Source organism: Silurus meridionalis, chromosome 9 (assembly GCF_014805685.1).
Source record: "Silurus meridionalis isolate SWU-2019-XX chromosome 9, ASM1480568v1, whole genome shotgun sequence".
Classification (NCBI taxonomy): domain Eukaryota; kingdom Metazoa; phylum Chordata; class Actinopteri; order Siluriformes; family Siluridae; genus Silurus; species Silurus meridionalis.
Genome location: NC_060892.1, coordinates 21,525,900 through 21,545,390, shown reverse-complemented (window position 1 = coordinate 21,545,390; position 19,491 = coordinate 21,525,900). Strand labels below are relative to the sequence as shown.

Genomic DNA, 19,491 nt, shown 5'->3' with positions numbered 1-19,491 from the left:
CCATGTCACTCAGGCTGCGCTAACCCTAATTCGAACAGTGCCAACCCGAACCCTAACTCCATGTCACTCAGGCTCGCTAACCCTAATTCGAACAGTGCCAACCCTAACTCCATGTCACTCAGGCTGCGCTAACCCTAATTCGAACAGTGCCAACCCTAACCCTAACTCCATGTCACTCAGGCTGCGCTAACCCTAATTCGAACAGTGCCAACCCTAACCCTAACCTTAATTCCATGTCATTCAGGCTGCGCTAACCCTAATTCGAACAGTGCCAACCCTAACCCTAACCCTAATTCCATGTCACTCAGGCTGCGCTAACCCTAATTCGAACAGTGCCAACCCTAACCCTAACCCTGACTCCATGTCATTCAGGCTGCGCTAACCCTTATTCGAACAGTGCCAACCCTAACTCCATGTCACTCAGGCTGCGCTAACCCTAATTCGAACAGTGCCAACCCTAACCCTAACTCCATGTCACTCAGGCTGCGCTAACCCTAATTCGAACAGTGCTAACCCTAACCCTAACCTTAATTCCATGTCATTCAGGCTGCGCTAACCCTAATTCGAACAGTGCCAACCCTAACCCTAACCCTAATTCCATGTCACTCAGGCTGCACTAACCCTAATTGGAACAGTGCCAACCCTAACCCTAACCCTAACTCCATGTCATTCAGGCTGCGCTAACCCTAATTCGAACAGTGCCAACCCTAACTCCATGTCACTCAGGCTGCGCTAACCCTAATTCGAACAGTGCCAACCCTAACCCTAACTCGATGTCACTCAGGCTGCGCTAACCCTAATTCGAACAGTGCTAACCCTAACCCTAACCTTAATTCCATGTCATTCAGGCTGCGCTAACCCTAATTCGAACAGTGCCAACCCTAACCCTAACCCTAATTCCATGTCACTCAGGCTGCACTAACCCTAATTTGAACAGTGCCAACCCTAACCCTAACCCTGACTCCATGTCATTCAGGCTGCGCTAACCCTTATTCGAACAGTGCCAACCCTAACTCCATGTCACTCAGGCTGCGCTAACCCTAATTCGAACAGTGCCAACCCTAACCCTAACTCCATGTCACTCAGGCTGCGCTAACCCTAATTCGAACAGTGCCAACCCTAACCCTAACCTTAATTCCATGTCATTCAGGCTGCGCTAACCCTAATTCGAACAGTGCCAACCCTAACCCTAATTCCATGTCACTCAGGCTGCGCTAACCCTAATTCGAACAGTGCCAACCCGAACCCTAACTCCATGTCACTCAGGCTGCGCTAACCCTAATTCGAACAGTGCTAACTCTAACCCTAACCCTAATTCCATGTCACTCAGGCTGCTTTAACCCTAATTCGAACAGTGCTAACCCTAACCCTGCTCCATTCAGGCCGCTCTAACCCTCAATTGAACAGTGGTAACCCTAACCCTAACGCTGAATACCTTTGTGCTGCACTAAGCCAAACTCAAATTAAGTTGTGCTGCTATGGCCTTAATGTGAAACACTGTTGTACTACTAGGGCGCTAATGCGAAATATGTTGTGGTGCCATCACTCTAATTCAAATGATGTAGTGCTGTTTTGGCCCTGATGTGAAACACTGTTCTGCTACTACAGCGCTAAAGCTAATTATGTAGTTATGTAGTCTAATTATGTAGTCTTACTATGACCCTAACCCTAACCCTAACCCTGGCAGTAATATAAATTATGTCGTGCGGCCATGGCCCAAATTCAAATTATGTTGTTTTACTATAGCCCTAATTCAGATTTTGTTGTGCTACTATGCCTCTGAATGGAAGTATGTTGTGCTGCTATGGCCCTGACGTGGATCCATGTTCTTCAACTATAGCTCTAATGCTAATTCTGTTGCGCTACTATGATTCTAATTCAAATTATTTTGGCCAACTATGGCTCTAGGTCAAATGATGGCGTGCTACTGTAGTTCCAATTTAAAATATGTTGTGCTGCTATGGCCTTGATGTGAAACACTGTGCTGCTACTATAGCTCTAATGCTAATTATGTAGTGCTGATGTGACTCTAATTAAAATTATGTTAGCCAACTATGACTCTAATTCAAATTATGGTGTGCTGCTATGGCCCTAGTGGGAAACACTGTTCCGCTACTGTGGCCCAAATTCAATTCATGCTGTGCTGTCCTGGCCCTGATGTAAAACACTGATGTGCCACTGTAGCTCTAATGCTAATTATGTAACGCCGATATGACTCCAATACTAATCATGTGGGCCAACTATGGCTCTAAGTTAATATATGTTGTGCCTCTAGGGCCCTAATATGAAACACTGTGCTGCTACTATAGCTCTAATGCTAACTGTGATTCACATCAGGGACCTACCAGCACAACATGATTCAATTAGAGCCATAGTAGCACAACATAGGTAGCCTTAGAGCCATAGTAGCAGAACAATGTTGTGCTACTATGACTTTAATTCAAATTGGGTTGTGCTGCTAGGGCCCTGATGTGAAACACTGTGCTGCTACTATAGCTCCAATGCTAAGTATGTTGTGCTGCTATGGCCCTGACGTGGATCCATGTTCTTCAACTATAGCTCTAATGCTAATTCTGTTGCGCTACTATGATTCTAATTCAAATTATTTTGGCCAACTATGGCTCTAGGTCAAATAATGGCGTGCTACTGTAGTTCCAATTTAAAATATGTTGTGCTTCTAGGGCCTTGATGTCAAACACTGTTGTGCTACAGTAGCTCTAATGCTAATTATGTAGTGCTGATGTGACTCTAATTAAAATTATGTTAGCCAACTATGACTCTAATTCAAATTATGGTGTGCTGTTATGGCCCTAGTGGGAAACACTGTTCCGCTACTGTGGCCCAAATTCAATTCATGCTGTGCTGTCCTGGCCCTGATGTAAAACACTGATGTGCCACTGTAGCTCTAATGCTAATTAGGTAACGCCAATATGACTCCAATACTAATCATGTGGGCCAACTATGGCTCTAAGTTAATATATGTTGTGCCTCTAGGGCCCTAATATGAAACACTGTGCTGCTACTATAGCTCTAATGCTAACTGTGATTCACATCAGGGACCTACCAGCACAACATGATTCGAATTAGAGCCATAGTAGCACAACATAGGTAGCCTTAGAGCCATAGTAGCAGAACAATGTTGTGCTACTATGACTTTAATTCAAATTCGGTTGTGCTGCTAGGGCCCTGATGTGAAACACTGTGCTGCTACTATAGCTCCAATGCTAATTATGTTGTGCTGCTATAACTATAATCCGATTTATGTTGGCCAACTATGGCTCTAACTATGTGCTGCTACTATTGCTCTAATCCAAATGATATTGGCCAACGATGGCTCTAAGTCAAATGATGCTCTGCTACTATGGCTCCAATTTAAATTATGGTGTGCTGTTAGGGCCCTGATGTGAAACACTGTGCTGCTACTATAGCTCTAATGCTAATTATGTAGTGCTGTTATGACTCTAAGTCAAATTATGTTGGCCAACTATGGCACTAATTAAAATTATGTTGTGCTGCTAGGGCCCTGATGTGAAACACTGTGCTGCTACTGTAGCTCTAATGCTAACTGTGTTTCACGTCAGGGCCCTAGCAGCACAACATAATTTGAATCAGAGCCATAGTAGCATAACATAGGTAGCATTAGAGCTACAGTAGCAGAACAATGTTGTGCTACTATGACTTTAATTCAAATTGTGTTGTGGCTTTAGGGCCCTGATGTGAAACACTGTGCTGCTACTATAGCTCTGAAGCTAATTATGTAGTGCTGCTATAACTCTGTCAATTTAAGTGGGCCAACTATGGCTCTAATTAAAATTATGTTGTGCTGCTGGGGCCCTGATGTGAAACACTGTGCTGCTACTGTAGCTCTAATGCTAACTGTGTTTCACATCAGGGCCCTAGCAGCACAACATAGGTAGCATTAGAGCTACAGTAGCAGAACAATGTTGTGCTACTATGACTTTAATTCAAATTGTGTTGTGCTGCTAGGGCCCTGATGTGGAACACTGTGCTGCTACTACAGCTCTAGTGCTAATTATGTCGTGCTACTATGACTTTAATCCAAATGAACTTGGCCAACTATGGCTCTAAGTCAAATTATGCTCTGCTACAATGGCTCTAATTCAAATCATGTTGTGCTGTTATGGCCCTAGTGGGAAACACTGTTCCGCTACTGTAGCTCTAATGAGAATTATGTAATACTGATATGACTCTAATTCAAAGTACGTTGTGCTACTATGGCTCTCATTCAAATTAGGGTGTGCTGCTAGGGACCCCAGCCCTGATGTGGCTACAGGGCCCTGGTGTGAAACACTATACTGCTACTATAGCTCTAATGCTAACTGTGTTTCACATCAGGGCCCTAGCAGCACAACATACCTTGAGTTAGAGTCATAGTAGCCCAACATTGTTCTGCTACTATAGCTCTAATGCTAACTATGTTGTGCTACTATGACTCTAATATAAATTATGTTGTGCTGCTAGGGCCCTGATGTGAAACACTGTGCTGCTACTGTAGCTCTAATGCTAACTATGTTGTGCTACTATAGCTCTAATGCTAACTATGTTGTGCTACTAAGGCCCTGATGTGAAACACTGTTGTGCTACTATGACTCTAATTCAACAGTGCTAACCCTAACTCCATGTCACCCAGGCTGCGCTAACCCTAATTCAACAGTGCCAACCCTAACCCTAACTCCATGTCACTCAGGCTGCGCTAACCCTAATTCGAACAGTGCCAACCCTAACCCTAACTCCATGTCACTCAGGCTGCGCTAACCCTAATTCGAACAGTGCCAACCCTAACCCTAACTCCATGTCACTCAGGCTGCGCTAACCCTAATTCGAACAGTGCCAACCCTAACCCTAACCCTAACTCCATGTCATTCAGGCTGCGCTAACCCTAATTCGAACAGTGCCAACCCTAACCCTAATTCCATGTCACTCAGGCTGCGCTAACCCTAATTCGAACAGTGCTAACCCTAACTCCATGTCACCCAGGCTGCTTTAACCCTAATTCGAACAGTGCTAACCCTAATCCTAATTCCATGTCACTCAGGCTGCACTAACGCTAATTCGAACAGTGCCAACCCTAACCCTAATTACATGTCACTCAGGCTGCTTTAACCCTAATTCAAACAGTGCTAACCCTAACCCTAACCCTGTTCCATTCAGGCCGCTCTAACCCTCAATTGAACAGTGGTAACCCTAACCCTAACGCTGAATACCTTTGTGCTGCACTAAGCCAAACTCAAATTAAGTTGTGCTGCTATGGCCTTAATGTGAAACACTGTTGTACTACTAGGGCACTAATGCGAAATATGTTGTGCTGCCATCACTCTAATTCAAATGATGTAGTGCTGTTATGGCCCTGATGTGAAACACTGTTCTGCTACTACAGCGCTAAAGCTAATTATGTAGTCTTACTATGACTCTAATTCAAAAGATGTTGTGCTACTATGGCAGTAATATAAATTATGTCGTGCGGCCAACCCTAACCCTAACCCGGCCTGGCTATAGATCTAATGCTAATTATGTAGTGCTGCTATGACTATAATTCAAATTATGTTGGCAACTATGACTCTAATTTAAATCATGTTGTGCTACTATGGCTCTAATTTAAAATATGTTGTGCCTCTAGGGCCCTGATGTGAAAAATGCTAACTGTGCTTCACGTCAGGGCCCTAGCATCACAACATAATTCGAATCAGAGCCATAGTAGCACAACACAATTTCATAGTAGCACAACAGTTAGCAGAACAATGGTGTGCTACTATGACTCCATTTCAAATAATGCTGTGCTACTATGGCTCTAATTTAAAATATGTTTTGCCACTAGGGCCCTGATGTAAAACACTGTGCTGCTACTATAGCCCTAATGCTAATTATGTAATGCCGATATGACAATACAAATCACGTGGGCCAACTATGGCTCTAAGTTAATATATGTTGTGCCTCTAGGGCCCTGATATAAAACACTGTACTGCTACTATAGCTCTAATGCTAATTATGTTGTGCCTCTATGACTCTAATCCAAATGATCTTGGCCAACTATGGCTCTGAGTCAAATGATGCTTTGCTACTATGGCTCTAATTCAAATCATGTTGTGCTACTAAGGCCCTGATGTGAAACACTGTACTGCTACTATAGCTCTAATGCTATATATATGCAGTGCTGCCATGACTCTAATTCAAATCATGTTGCCCAACTATGACTCTAATTCAAATTACGTTGTGCTTCTATGGCTCTAAATCAAAGTATGTTGTGCTGCTAGGGCCCTGATGTAAAACACTGTTGTGCCGCCATGGCCCAATTTCAAATTATGTGGTTCTACTGAAGCGCTAATGTATATTAGGTTGTGCTGCTAGGGCGCTTATGGGAAACACTGTTGTGCTGCCATTGCACTAGTTCAAAAGATGTTGTGCAAATATGGCTCTAATTTAAATTATGTTGTGCTGCTATGGCCCTGGTGTGAAACACTGTTCTGCAACTATAGCTCTAATGCTAATTACACAGTGCTGGTATGACTATAATTCAGATTATGTTGCACTGCTATATAGCCCTGATGTGAAACACTATACTGCTACTATAGCTCTAATGCTAACTGTGTTTCACACCAGGGCCCTAGTAGCACAACATTATTTGAATTGGAGTCATAGTAGCACAACAGTTAGCAGAACAATGGTCTGCTACTATGACTCCAATTCAAATAATGCTGTGCTACTATGGCTCTAAATCAAAGTATGTTGTGCTGCTAGAGCCCTGATGGGAAACACAGTTGTGCGACTATGGCCCTAATTCAAAAGATGATGTGCAAATATAGCTCAAAATTAAATTATGTTGTGCTGTTCTGCAGCTATAGCTCTAATGCTAATTATGCAGTGCTGCCATGACTATAATTCAAATTATGCTGGACTACTGTAGCTCTAATGCTAAGGTTTGATTACTTACCTCGTTATACAAAAGGTCATATTCAGCGGGCGGCGAGAATTGCTGCCCCCGCAAAGAAGACCGCTCTTTGTATGAAAAAATGGGTGGCTCTTAAAAGAGCCGTTGGTTTTTATCTTAAAGACGGCGATAACACGCTTTACTTTGAGCTGGTGTCCTTGGTGACGGCCTTTGTGCCCTCGGACACGGCATGCTTTGCAAGTTCACCGGGAAGCAACAGGCGCACGGCGGTCTGGATTTCCCTGGAAGTGATGGTGGACCGCTTGTTGTAGTGAGCGAGACGAGAAGACTCACCGGCGATGCGCTCGAAAATGTCGTTTACGAAGGAATTCATGATGCCCATAGCTTTAGAAGAGATGCCGGTATCAGGGTGCACCTGCTTCAGAACCTAGTACACGTAGATAGCGTAGCTCTCCTTCCTTGACTTTCTGCGCTTCTTGCCTCCTTTGCCGGCCGTCTTCGTGACAGCCTTCTTGGAGCCCTTCTTGGGCGCGGTCTTTGCTGGATCAGTGGGCATAATGCTGCTTCTCGAGGAAACTGCGAGAGAATGAAAAAGGGCCGCCTCGCCGCCTCTCTATTTACAGACCTGCATTGTAATTACGTACAAGGGAAAGGAGTCGTATTATTGGTCACAAATCCAAACCTCATCATACAAGGCTCCGCCCTGGTCCCATCCTCTCCAGTTCCCTCTCCCCGCCCCACGCTTTGTTTCCCTGCCCGCCGTTTTGTGCACGCACACGCACAGACAAATATGGTGTGTATATATATATATATATATATATATATATATATATATATATATATATATATATACAGACTTTGAGACAAAACTGTAGTGCTTGTGCAAGGTTTTACCTTATTAGAATATATCTATAATTATTCCAAATTCTATTAGTCATATACACTTGAGAAAATAGTTCTTTCCTCCCCTTCTTCGCCACACACAGTAAAAGAAACAATAGCTCATTTTGTAATATTTGGGTGGTAAGCATTTAACCGCCGAAGCCGTAAAGAGTGCGTCCCTGGCGTTTCAGGGCATACACCACATCCATAGCGGTGACGGTCTTTCTCTTCGCATGCTCGGTGTATGTGACTGCATCGCGGATGACGTTCTCCAAGAACACCTTCAGTACACCACGAGTCTCCTCGTAGATCAGACCGGATATACGTTTAACACCACCACGGCGAGCCAGACGGCGGATAGCCGGCTTAGTGATACCCTGGATGTTATCGCGCAGAACCTTACGGTGGCGCTTAGCGCCTCCTTGGCCGAGTCCCTTGCCACCCTTTCCTCTTCCAGACATGGTGCTGCTCTCACAAAGTCAAGCTGCTCAATAAAGAAGCCCCGCGCAATGCCCGCCTATTTATTCTCTCTCCACAGGACCTACTTGAGAACAGGCGAGGGGGCGGACCTAAAACCAACGATCACACAAAAGAATGTCTTCAAAGCCACAGCCGTTAACATGCTAGAGTCTTGTACTGCCTCAGGCTTTCTGTCAACACAAACATAGTGATATATAAATAGTAATAGTCATGTAGTGGAATTGATTTAATTTGGTTTTTGCTCACAGCATGGTACACTCAATGCAGTTCAACACACAAATATTTGAATTGAGAATTATAATCAGAACTGTTTTGACTCAGTTGCAATTTTTATTCCAGTAGAAGTATAAATCAAATTGCAGTTCTTGTTGCATTAAGTAGGCTTATATCATCATGTGGAATGCAAAATATTGCACACACTATGCTTTCAGTTAATTACACACTGTGCCACTACTGAAAGGTGTACACCAGAAAGGTGTAAACCTGATGGGGGACAAAATATTGAGCTACTGTACATATGCAATTAAAAGTTTTTCGCATATCCCAACTCATCTGGAAGCTGGGGTCAGAGCGCAGGGTCGGTCATCGTCCCTACATTGGCTTCCTGTTAAGTTTCGAATAGACTACAAACTATCACTTCTCACTTATAAAGCACTAAATGGTTTGGCTCCCATGTATCTATCCAGTCTTTTAACACTACGCTACAATCCGCCACGCTCCCTGAGATCTCAAAACTCTGGGCTTCTAGTTGTTCGTAGAATAGCAAAGTCCACTAAAGGTGGTTGAGCATTTTCACATTTAGCTCCTAAACTCTGGAATGGTCTTCCTGACAGTGTTCGGGGCTCAGACACACTCACCCAGTTTAAGTGTAGATTAAAAACATATCTTTTTAGCAAAGCCTACACATAACACACATCACATATCATAACCTTGTGCTCCAGAACATCTGATCACATGCACATTATCAACTTGTGCTGTTAATATCATGAACAGCAGCTACGCCAATTCCTCTCCACTGCTTCTCTTTCTCCCCATCCCGAGACACCCTGAGGTTTGGCCAGCTCCAGTCACCTCCCACCTCGTGATGATTACGGACCTTTGAAGAAGTAGATGCCGAACTCGCAAACATCCCGAACCATCTAGAGACGTACCAGTGCCATTTGGATCCCGCTACATGTGTGGAGTTTTGACATTGGACCTCCTGGAGTGTTTAAAGGCTCTGGCATGGAGAAGCTGATGCTGGATCTGTGTTGATCACAAATGCTGAGCTCATAAAACTTGGAGCTACTAACCATATAGACTGTTTAAGATTGCAGAAAGAACATCACTTATAATCTTATACTCCAGTAATCATGTTAGTTCTCACTGTCCAGTGTTCTGTATTGTTGAAAGATTTATGATCAAACTCTTGATGTCACCCAGATGAGGATTGGCTCCCGTTTTGAGTCTGGTTCCTCTCAAGGTTTCTTCCTCATAACATCTAAGGGGAGTTTTTCCTTGCCACAGTCGCCACGGCTTGCTCATCAGGGACAAATTCACACCATTCACCATCACTGTTGATTTGTGTAAAGCTGCTTTGAGACAACGTCTGTTGTGAAAAGCGCTATACAAATAAACTTGACTTGACATAGGTCAGGAGATTATGGTAATATTTGCATCAAGCATCAGAATGAGTGAGCATTGTGTGTACCTACATGGGCTGTAGAACATTGAGTAAATATATGTATATTATTTATCCAATTCAATAGGACGAAGTTTCAGAGACAGATGATGCTTCAGATACACAGTCACTTCTACAGCACAAATATTTTGATGGCACCTTAAAAAAAGGGAGAAATGTTCCTTTATTGAGAAAACATATATGCAGATGCAAATATGAGTGCAGGAACAGGAACTCACAAATCATTCGTGAACATCATTCCACCACAGCAGGAGCTGACAAGCTGAGCAAACCCAGTGCTCAATCTGCACTAGTGTCCAGAAGTATATGGACAGGGCCACATACTTTGTCTGTGAGTGTGTGCATCTTTTACCTGCATTTATCACGCTGACTTGTACAAACTGTCAATAAAACTATTATTCTAGAACTTAGCGCATCACGACACATTTTTCTTGGTAACTGCTCCACTGTCACAAAGAGTGTGTATGCTCACTGAGTGCTCACCTGAATAGGAAATGTATATGCTATATATCTCTGCTTATATTTCCTAATACCGTACCATGTAGTGTAGACAGGCATCATTGATAAAGTGAACAATTCCTTTGACTTGACTTGACTTGACTTCGGTAATCAACAAAAGGTAGAGAGGAATGTGCACTTTCTAGATTTGGTCACACAATAGCAGTCAAGACCGATGCAGAACTACACACCATGCTGCCTTAAGCAATCATTATTATTATTTATGGTATTCATCAAACCCTATTCTTAACTCATTCCTCAACTTACTAAGAATAATTATTAGGATCATGGTTGTTAGTAGTAGTAGTAGTAGATGTAGTAAAAGAATTAGGTCTGAGATGAGATCAGAACAAACAACATACACGAATAACACTTCATACTAGTGTTTAAGGGTATACAGTATACAAACAAACAAAGAAACAAACAACATACACAAACAAAACTTAAACAAAAAAAAAATACAATAAAAAAAAAAAAAAAAAAATTTTAAAGACCAAAAACTCCCAGAAAACAATGCACGGTGGGCAAGTGCATCAAGTGGGTAAATATCAGTGGACTATTTTATGTTGTTACTGACCCATTTGTGGACTGTAGGTAAAAGAAACCCCACATTTTAGACAAATGGGGGCACTAGTGAGCCACTTAAGAGACACACCATTGTCCGACCTTTTTGTCCACACTTGTGATGTATGTGACTTGTCAAATGTGATGTATGTGTCAAATTTCAAGATAATCTAAGCACGCCAAAAGCCTTAAATATGCCTGAAATAAAAGTAAAGTTTGACGCGTTGCCATGGGAACAGCGTTCGAGATATCAAAAATCACTTTGCAATTTATCATCTAAAATGTCTCCGCATCATGTTGATTACGTTTGGTGTCAATCGCATAAATATCCTGGGAGGAGTATTTAAAAGTTCACCACATGCAACTGTCAAAAAATCCACCTTTTGTGACTGACACACTTCCTGGCGCCTGTTGGTGGCGCTATGTCCAAGATTCACAATAGGCACATCGATGCGATCGAATCCTTGGCGAACATACAAACCGTGTCATACAATTAGAATTTTTGCTTTAGATATTAGACACTTCCTGTTTCTCTGAATTCGCCATAAATTTGTCGCCTCGCCATGGCAGCACTGCTCGAGATATCAAAAATCCCTTCACAATTTAGCAAGTCCAATGTCTCGCATCATGTTCACCACTTTGATGTCAATCGCATGAATTCTAGAGAAGTATTTAAAAGTTCACCACATGCACTTTTGAAACCATCCAAAATGGCCGACTTCCTGTTGGGCGGAGCTCATAGTTTAGAGCGCGAAAGTTGTTCGGTCGATGAGATCTATATGCCTACCAACTCTCGTACATGTGCGTACATAATTGCCCGATCTGTGTACAAATGTTTGTTTTTAATTACAGGGGCGCTACAGAGCCCCCCTGCCACGCCTGAATACCGGCCTTTGTCCGGCCCTAGTGACAAAGGACTCTGACGTGTGTGCCAAATTTCAAGAGTTTTCAAGTATGTTAAGGGACCCCAAATTGCCAATGTGTAAAAAATAAATAAAAATTAAATTAAATTAAAGCTGCAAGCAGCGACGGCCTCGCCGGGCTCACGCCACCCGGGTGCCTGAGGAAAACAGTGAACAGTGGGGCGAGATGCATGTGTAAAGACGGAGAATTATGGCACAGTCATTTCAAAGTGCCACACTTGTTGCCAGCAGGTGGCGCTATGACTATAACTAAATATGGAAATGTGGATCTTTTCAGATCAGGAGTCTTATCAATCATGTGAAGTTTGGGGCAGATTGGACATTGTATGTCCGAGTTATAGCAACTTCCCTTTTTCTTGGCGAATCCTCGAATTTTGTCAGACTACCATGGACACGCCCTTCGCAATTAATCATCTACAATGTCTCGGCATCATGTTGACCACGTTTGGTGTCAATTGCATAAATATCCTGGGAGGAGTATTTAAAAGTTCACCACATGCACTTATAAAACAAACCAAAATGGCTGACTTCCTGTTGGGCGTAGATCATAGTTTAGAGGGCGAAAGTTGTTCGCCCGATGAGGTCTATATGCCTACCAACTCTCATAAATGTGCGTACATAATTGCCCGATCTGTGCACGAATGTTTGTTTTTAATTACAGGCGCTACAGAGCCCCCCTGCCACGCCTGTATACCAGCCTTTCCAAGGCCCTAGTGACAAAGGACTCTGACGTGTGTGCCAAATTTCAAGAGTTTTCGAGTATGTTAAGGGACCTCTAATGACCAATGTGTAAAAAAAAAAAATAAAAATAAAATAATAAATTTAAGGAAAACAATAGGGCTTCAGCACCTCTGGTGCAGGCCATTCTGGCCTGCTCCTCGGTGCTCAGGCCCTAATAAAAATATAGCTGTAGCAGCTTAACGGCGGCCTCGCACATTTGTGTATCGCTATACGGTGCCCCAGAAAACAATGCACGGTGTGCAAGTGCATCAAGTGGGTAAATATCAGTGGACTATTTTATGTTGTTACTGACCCATTTGGGGACTGTAAGTAAAAGAAACCCCACATTTTAGACAAACAGGGGCGCTAGTGGGCCACTTAAGAGACACACCCTTGTCCGACCTTTTTGGACACACTTAACAGCCGACAAATGTGATGTATGTGTCAAATTTCGTTAATCTAATCACGCTAAAAGCCTTAAATATGCCTGAAATAAAATGTAAGTTTGACGCCATGAGAACAGCGTTCGAGATATCAAAAATCACTTTGCAAATTATCATCTACAATGTTTTGCCATCATGTTGATTACGTTTGGTGGCAATCGCATGAATATCCTAGGAGGAGTATTTAAAAGTTCACCACATGCAACTGTCAAAAATCCACCTTTCTGACTGACACACTTCCTGGCGCCTGTTGGTGGCGCTATGTCCAAGATTCACAATAGGCACATCGATGCGATCGGAACTTGGTCAACATATATACACTGCGTGTCATTCGAATAAGAAATTTTTGCTTTAGATATTAGACACTTCCTGTTTCTCTGAATTCGCCATAAATTTGTCGCCTCGCCATGGCAGCACCGCTCAAATATCAAAAATCCTTCACAATTTAGCAAGTGCAATGTCTCGGCATCATGTTTACCACTTCTGATGTCAATCGCATGAATTCTAGGAGGAGTATTTAAAAGTTCACCACATGCACTTTTGAAACCATCCAAAATGGCCGACTTCCTGTTGGGCGAGCTAATAGGTTTGATTGTGAAAGTTGTTCGGTCGATGAGATCTATATGCCTACCAACTCGTTCATGTGCGTACATGTTTGCCTGATCTGTGCACCAATATTTGTTTTACATTACAGGGGCGCTACAGAGCCCTATTGCCACGCCTATGTTCCAGCCTTTGACCGGTCCTAATGGCAAACGATTTTGACGTCTGTGCCAAATCTCCGGTGTTTTCGAGCATGTTAAGGCACACAAAGTGCATGCCAAAGGCTTAAATATGGCTGAAATTAAAGTAAAGTTTGACGCGTTGCCATGGGAACGGTGTTCGAGATATCAAAAATCCCTTCACAATTTATCATCTACAATGTCTCGGCATCATGTTGACCACGTTTGGTGTCAATCGCATAAATATCCTGGAAGGAGTATTTAAAAGTTCACCACATGCAACTGTCAAAAAATCCACCTTTGTGACTGACACACTTCCTGGCGCCTGTTGGTGGCGCTATGTCCAAGATTCACAATAGGCAAATCGATGCGATCGGAATCCTTGGCCGAACATACACTTACACACAGCGTGTATTCCGAATTAAACATTTTTTGCTTTAGATATTAAACACTTCCTGTTCTCCGACCGCCATAAATTTGTCGCCTCGCCATGGCAGCAGCGTTCGAGATATCAAAATCCTTCGCAATTTAGCAAGTCCAATGTCTCGCCATCATGTTCGCCACATTTGATGTCAATCGCATGAATTCCCTAGGAGAAGTATTTAAAAGTTCACAGCATGCACTTATAAAACAAACCAAAATGGCTGACTTCCTGTTGGGCGTAGCTCATAGTTTAGAGGGTGAAAGTTGTTCGGTCGATGAGATCTATATGCCTACCAACTCGTTCATGTGCGTACATAATTGCCCGATCTGTGCACGAATGTTTGTTTTTAATTACAGGCGCTACAGAGCCCCTGCCACGCCTGTATACCAGCCTTTCTAAGGCCCTAGTGACAAAGGACTCTGACGTGTGTGCCAAATTTCAAGAGTTTTCGAGTATGTTAATGACCAATGTGTAAAAAAATAAAATAAAATAAAAAATAATAATAATAATAAATTCTAGCACCTCTGGTGCAGGCCATTCTGGCCTGCTCCTCGGTGCTCAGGCCTAATAAATATAGCTGCAAGCAGCGATGGCGGCCCTCGCACATTTGTGTATCGCTATACGGTGCCCCCAGAAAACAATGCACGGTGTGCAAGTGCATCAAGTGGGTAAATATCAGTGGACTATTTTATGTTGTTACTGACCCATTTGGGGACTGTAAGTAAAAGAAACCCCACATTTTAGACAAACAGGGGCGCTAGTGGGCCACTTAAGAGACACACCCTTGTCCGACCTTTTGGACACACTTAACAGCCGACAAATGTGATGTATGTGTCAAATTTCAAGTTAATCTAATCACGCTAAAAGCCTTAAATATGCCTGAAATAAAATGTAAGTTTGACGTGCTGCCATGAGAACAGCGTCGAGATATCAAAAATCACTTTGCAAATTATCATCTACAATGTCTCGCATCATGTTGACCACGTTTGGTGTCAATCGATAAATATCCTGGAAGGAGTATTTAAAAGTTCACCACATGCAACTGTCAAAAATCCACCTTTGTGACTGACACACTTCCTGGCGCCTGTTGGTGGCGCTATGTCCAAGATTCACAATAGGCAAATCGATGCGATCGGAATCCTTGGCCGAACATACACACCGCGTGTATTCCGAATTAAACATTTTTTGCTTTAGATATTAAACACTTCCTGTTCTCCGAATTCGCCATAAATTTGTCGCCTCGCCATGGCAGCAGCGTCGAGATATCAAAAATCCTTCGCAATTTAGCAAGTCCAATGTCTCGCCATCATGTTCGCCACATTTGATGTCAATCGCATGAATTCTAGGAGAAGTATTTAAAAGTTCACAGCATGCACTTATAAAACAAACCAAAATGGCTGACTTCCTGTTGGGCGTAGCTCATAGTTTAGAGGGTGAAAGTTGTTCGGTCGATGAGATCTATATGCCTACCAACTCTCGTACATGTGCGTGCATAATTGCCCGATCTGTGCACGAATGTTTGTTTTTAATTACAGGCGCTACAGAGCCCCCTGCCACGCCTGTATACCAGCCTTTCTAAGGCCCTAGTGACAAAGGACTCTGACGTGTGTGCCAAATTTCAAGAGTTTTCGAGTATGTTAATGACCAATGTGTAAAAAAAATAAAATAAAATAAAAAATAATAATAATAATAAATTTATGAAACCAATAGGCTCGCACCTCTGGTGCAGGCCATTCTGGCCTGCCTCGGTGCTCAGGCCCAATAAATATAGCTGCAAGCAGCGATGGCGGCCCTCGCACATTTGTGTATCGCTATACGGTGCCCCCAGAAAACAATGCACGTGCAAGTGCATCAAGTGGGTAAATATCAGTGGACTATTTTATGTTGTTACTGACCCATTTGGGGACTGTAAGTAAAAGAAACCCCACATTTTAGACAAACAGGGGCGCTAGTGGGCCACTTAAGAGACACACCCTTGTCCGACCTTTTGGACACACTTAACAGCCGACAAATGTGATGTATGTGTCAAATTTCAAGTTAATCTAATCACGCTAAAAGCCTTAAATATGCCTGAAATAAAATGTAAGTTTGACGCTGCCATGAGAACAGCGTTCGAGATATCAAAAATCACTTTGCAAATTATCATCTACAATGTCTCGCATCATGTTGACCACGTTTGGTGTCAATCGCATAAATATCCTGGAAGGAGTATTTAAAAGTTCACCACATGCAACTGTCAAAAATCCACCTTTGTGACTGACACACTTCCTGGCGCCTGTTGGTGGCGCTATGTCCAAGATTCACAATAGGCAAATCGATGCGATCGGAATCCTTGGCCGAACATACACACACTGTATTCGAATTAAACATTTTTGCTTTAGATATTAAACACTTCCTGTTCTCAGAATTCGCCATAAATTTGTCGCCGCCAGGGCAGCAGCGTTCGAGATATCAAAATCCTTCGCAATTTAGCAAGTCCAATGTCTCGCCATCATGTTCGCCACATTTGATGTCAATCGCATGAATTCCTAGGAGAAGTATTTAAAAGTTCACAGCATGCACTTATAAAACAAACCAAAATGGCTGACTTCCTGTTGGGCGAGCTCATAGTTTAGAGGGTGAAAGTTGTTCGCTCGATGAGGTCTATATGTACCAACTCTCGTACATGTGCGCATACATTGCCCGATCTGTGCACGAATGTTTGTTTTTAATTACAGGGGGCGCTACAGAGCCCCCCTGCCACGCCTGTATACCAGCCTTTCTAAGGCCCTAGTGACAAAGGATTCTGACGTGTGTGCCAAATTTCAAGAGTTTTCGAGTATGTTAATGACCAATGTGTGTAAAAAAAAAAAATAAAATAAAAAAAATAATAATAATAATAAATTCTAAGGAAACCAATAGGGCTTCGCACCTCTGGTGCAGGCCATTCTGGCCTGCTCCTCGGTGCTCAGGCCCTAATAAATATAGCTGCAAGCAGCGATGGCGGGCCCTCGCACATTTGTGTATCGCTATACGGTGAAAACAATGCACGGTGTGCAAGTGCATCAAGTGGGTAAATATCAGTGGACTATTTTATGTTGTTACTGACCCATTTGGGGACTGTAAGTAAAAGAAACCCCACATTTTAGACAAACAGGGGCGCTAGTGGGCCACTTAAGAGACACACCCTTGTCCGACCTTTTTGGACACACTTAACAGCCGACAAATGTGATGTATGTGTCAAATTTCAAGTTAATCTAATCACGCTAAAAGCCTTAAATATGCCTGAAATAAAATGTAAGTTTGACGCGTTGCCATGAGAACAGCGTTCGAGATATCAAAAATCACTTTGCAAATTATCATCTACAATGTCTCGGCATCATGTTGACCACGTTTGGTGTCAATCGCATAAATATCCTGGAAGGAGTATTTAAAAGTTCACCACATGCAACTGTCAAAAAATCCACCTTTTGTGACTGACACACTTCCTGGCGCCTGTTGGTGGCGCTATGTCCAAGATTCACAATAGGCAAATCGATGCGATCGGAATCCTTGGCCGAACATACACACCGCGTGTATTCCGAATTAAACATTTTTTGCTTTAGATATTAAACACTTCCTGTTCTCAGAATTCGCCATAAATTTGTCGCCTCGCCAGGGCAGCAGCGTTCGAGATATCAAAAATCCCTTCGCAATTTAGCAAGTCCAATGTCTCGCCATCATGTTCGCCACATTTGATGTCAATCGCATGAATTCCCTAGGAGAAGTATTTAAAAGTTCACAGCATGCACTTATAAAACAAACCAAAATGGCTGACTTCCTGTTGGGCGTAGCTCATAGTTTAGAGGGTGAAAGTTGTTCGCTCGATGAGGTCTATATGCCACTAACCTCGTGACATGTGCGCGCATAATTGCCCGATCTGTGCACGAATGTTTGTTTTTAATTACAGGGGGCGCTACAGAGCCCCCCTGCCACGCCTGTATACCAGCCTTTCTAAGGCCCTAGTGACAAAGGATTCTGACGTGTGTGCCAAATTTCAAGAGTTTTCGAGTATGTTAATGACCAATGTGTGTAAAAAAAAAAAAAATAAAATAAAAAAAATAATAATAATAATAAATTCTATGAAACCATTAGGCTTCGCACCTCTGGTGCAGGCCATTCTGGCCTGCTCCTCGTGCTCAGGCCCTAATAAATATAGCTGCAGCAGCGATGGCGGCCCTCGCACATTTGTGTATCGCTATACGGTGCCCCCCAGAAAACAATGCACGGTGTGCAAGTGCATCAAGTGGGTAAATATCAGTGGACTATTTTATGTTGTTACTGACCCATTTGGGGACTGTAAGTAAAAGAAACCCCACATTTTAGACAAACAGGGCTAGTGGGCCACTTAAGAGACACACCCTTGTCCGACCTTTTTGGACACACTTAACAGCCGACAAATGTGATGTATGTGTCAAATTTCGTTAATCTAATCACGCTAAAAGCCTTAAATATGCCTGAAATAAAATGTAAGTTTGACGCGTTGCCATGAGAACAGCGTTCGAGATATCAAAAATCACTTTGCAAATTATCATCTACAATGTCTCGCCATAATTTGGATTATGTTTGGTGGCAATCGCATGAATATCCTAGGAGGAGTATTTAAAAGTTAACCACATGCAACTGTCAAAAAATCCACCTTTTGTGACTGACACACTTCCTGGTGCCTGTTGGTGGCGCTATGTCCAAGATTCACAATAGGCACTTTGATGCGATCGGAATCCTTGGCCGGACATACACACTGCGTGTCATCCGAATAAGACATTTTTGCTTTAGATATTAGACACTTCCTGTTTCTCTGAATTCGCCATAAATTTGTCGCCGCCATGGCAGCACCGTCAAAATATAAAAATCCTTCACAATTTAGCAAGTGCAATGTCTCGCATCATGGTCACCATGTTTGATGTCAATCGCATGAATTCCCTAGGAGAAGTATTTAAAAGTTCACCACATGCACTTATGAAACCATCCAAAATGTCCGACTTCCTGTTGGGCGGAGCTAATAGGTTTAATTGTGAAAGTTGTTCGGTCGATGAGATCTATATGCATACCAACTCTCTTACATGTGTGTACATGTTTGCCCCATCTGTGCACCGATATTTGTTTTGCATTACAGGGGCGCTACAGAGCCCTATTGCCATGCCTATGTTCCAGCCTTGAACGGTCCTAATGGCAGACGACTTTGACGTCTGTGCCAAATCTCCGGTGTTTTCGAGCATGTTAAGGCAC

General features: G+C 42.9%; 1 protein-coding gene and 1 pseudogene across 1 annotated transcript; both read right to left on the bottom strand.

The window, feature by feature from the left end:
• Window positions 1–7,031: 7,031 nt before the first annotated feature.
• On the bottom strand, window positions 7,032–7,652 carry LOC124391418 (annotated as a pseudogene).
• A 271-nt stretch (window positions 7,653–7,923) lies between these two features.
• On the bottom strand, window positions 7,924–8,388 carry LOC124391369 (histone H4-like). The gene has a single exon (XM_046857902.1). The coding sequence runs from the start codon at window positions 8,248–8,250 to the stop codon at window positions 7,939–7,941; it is 312 nt and encodes a 103-aa protein (XP_046713858.1). The 5' UTR covers window positions 8,251–8,388; the 3' UTR covers window positions 7,924–7,938.
• Window positions 8,389–19,491: the final 11,103 nt, after the last annotated feature.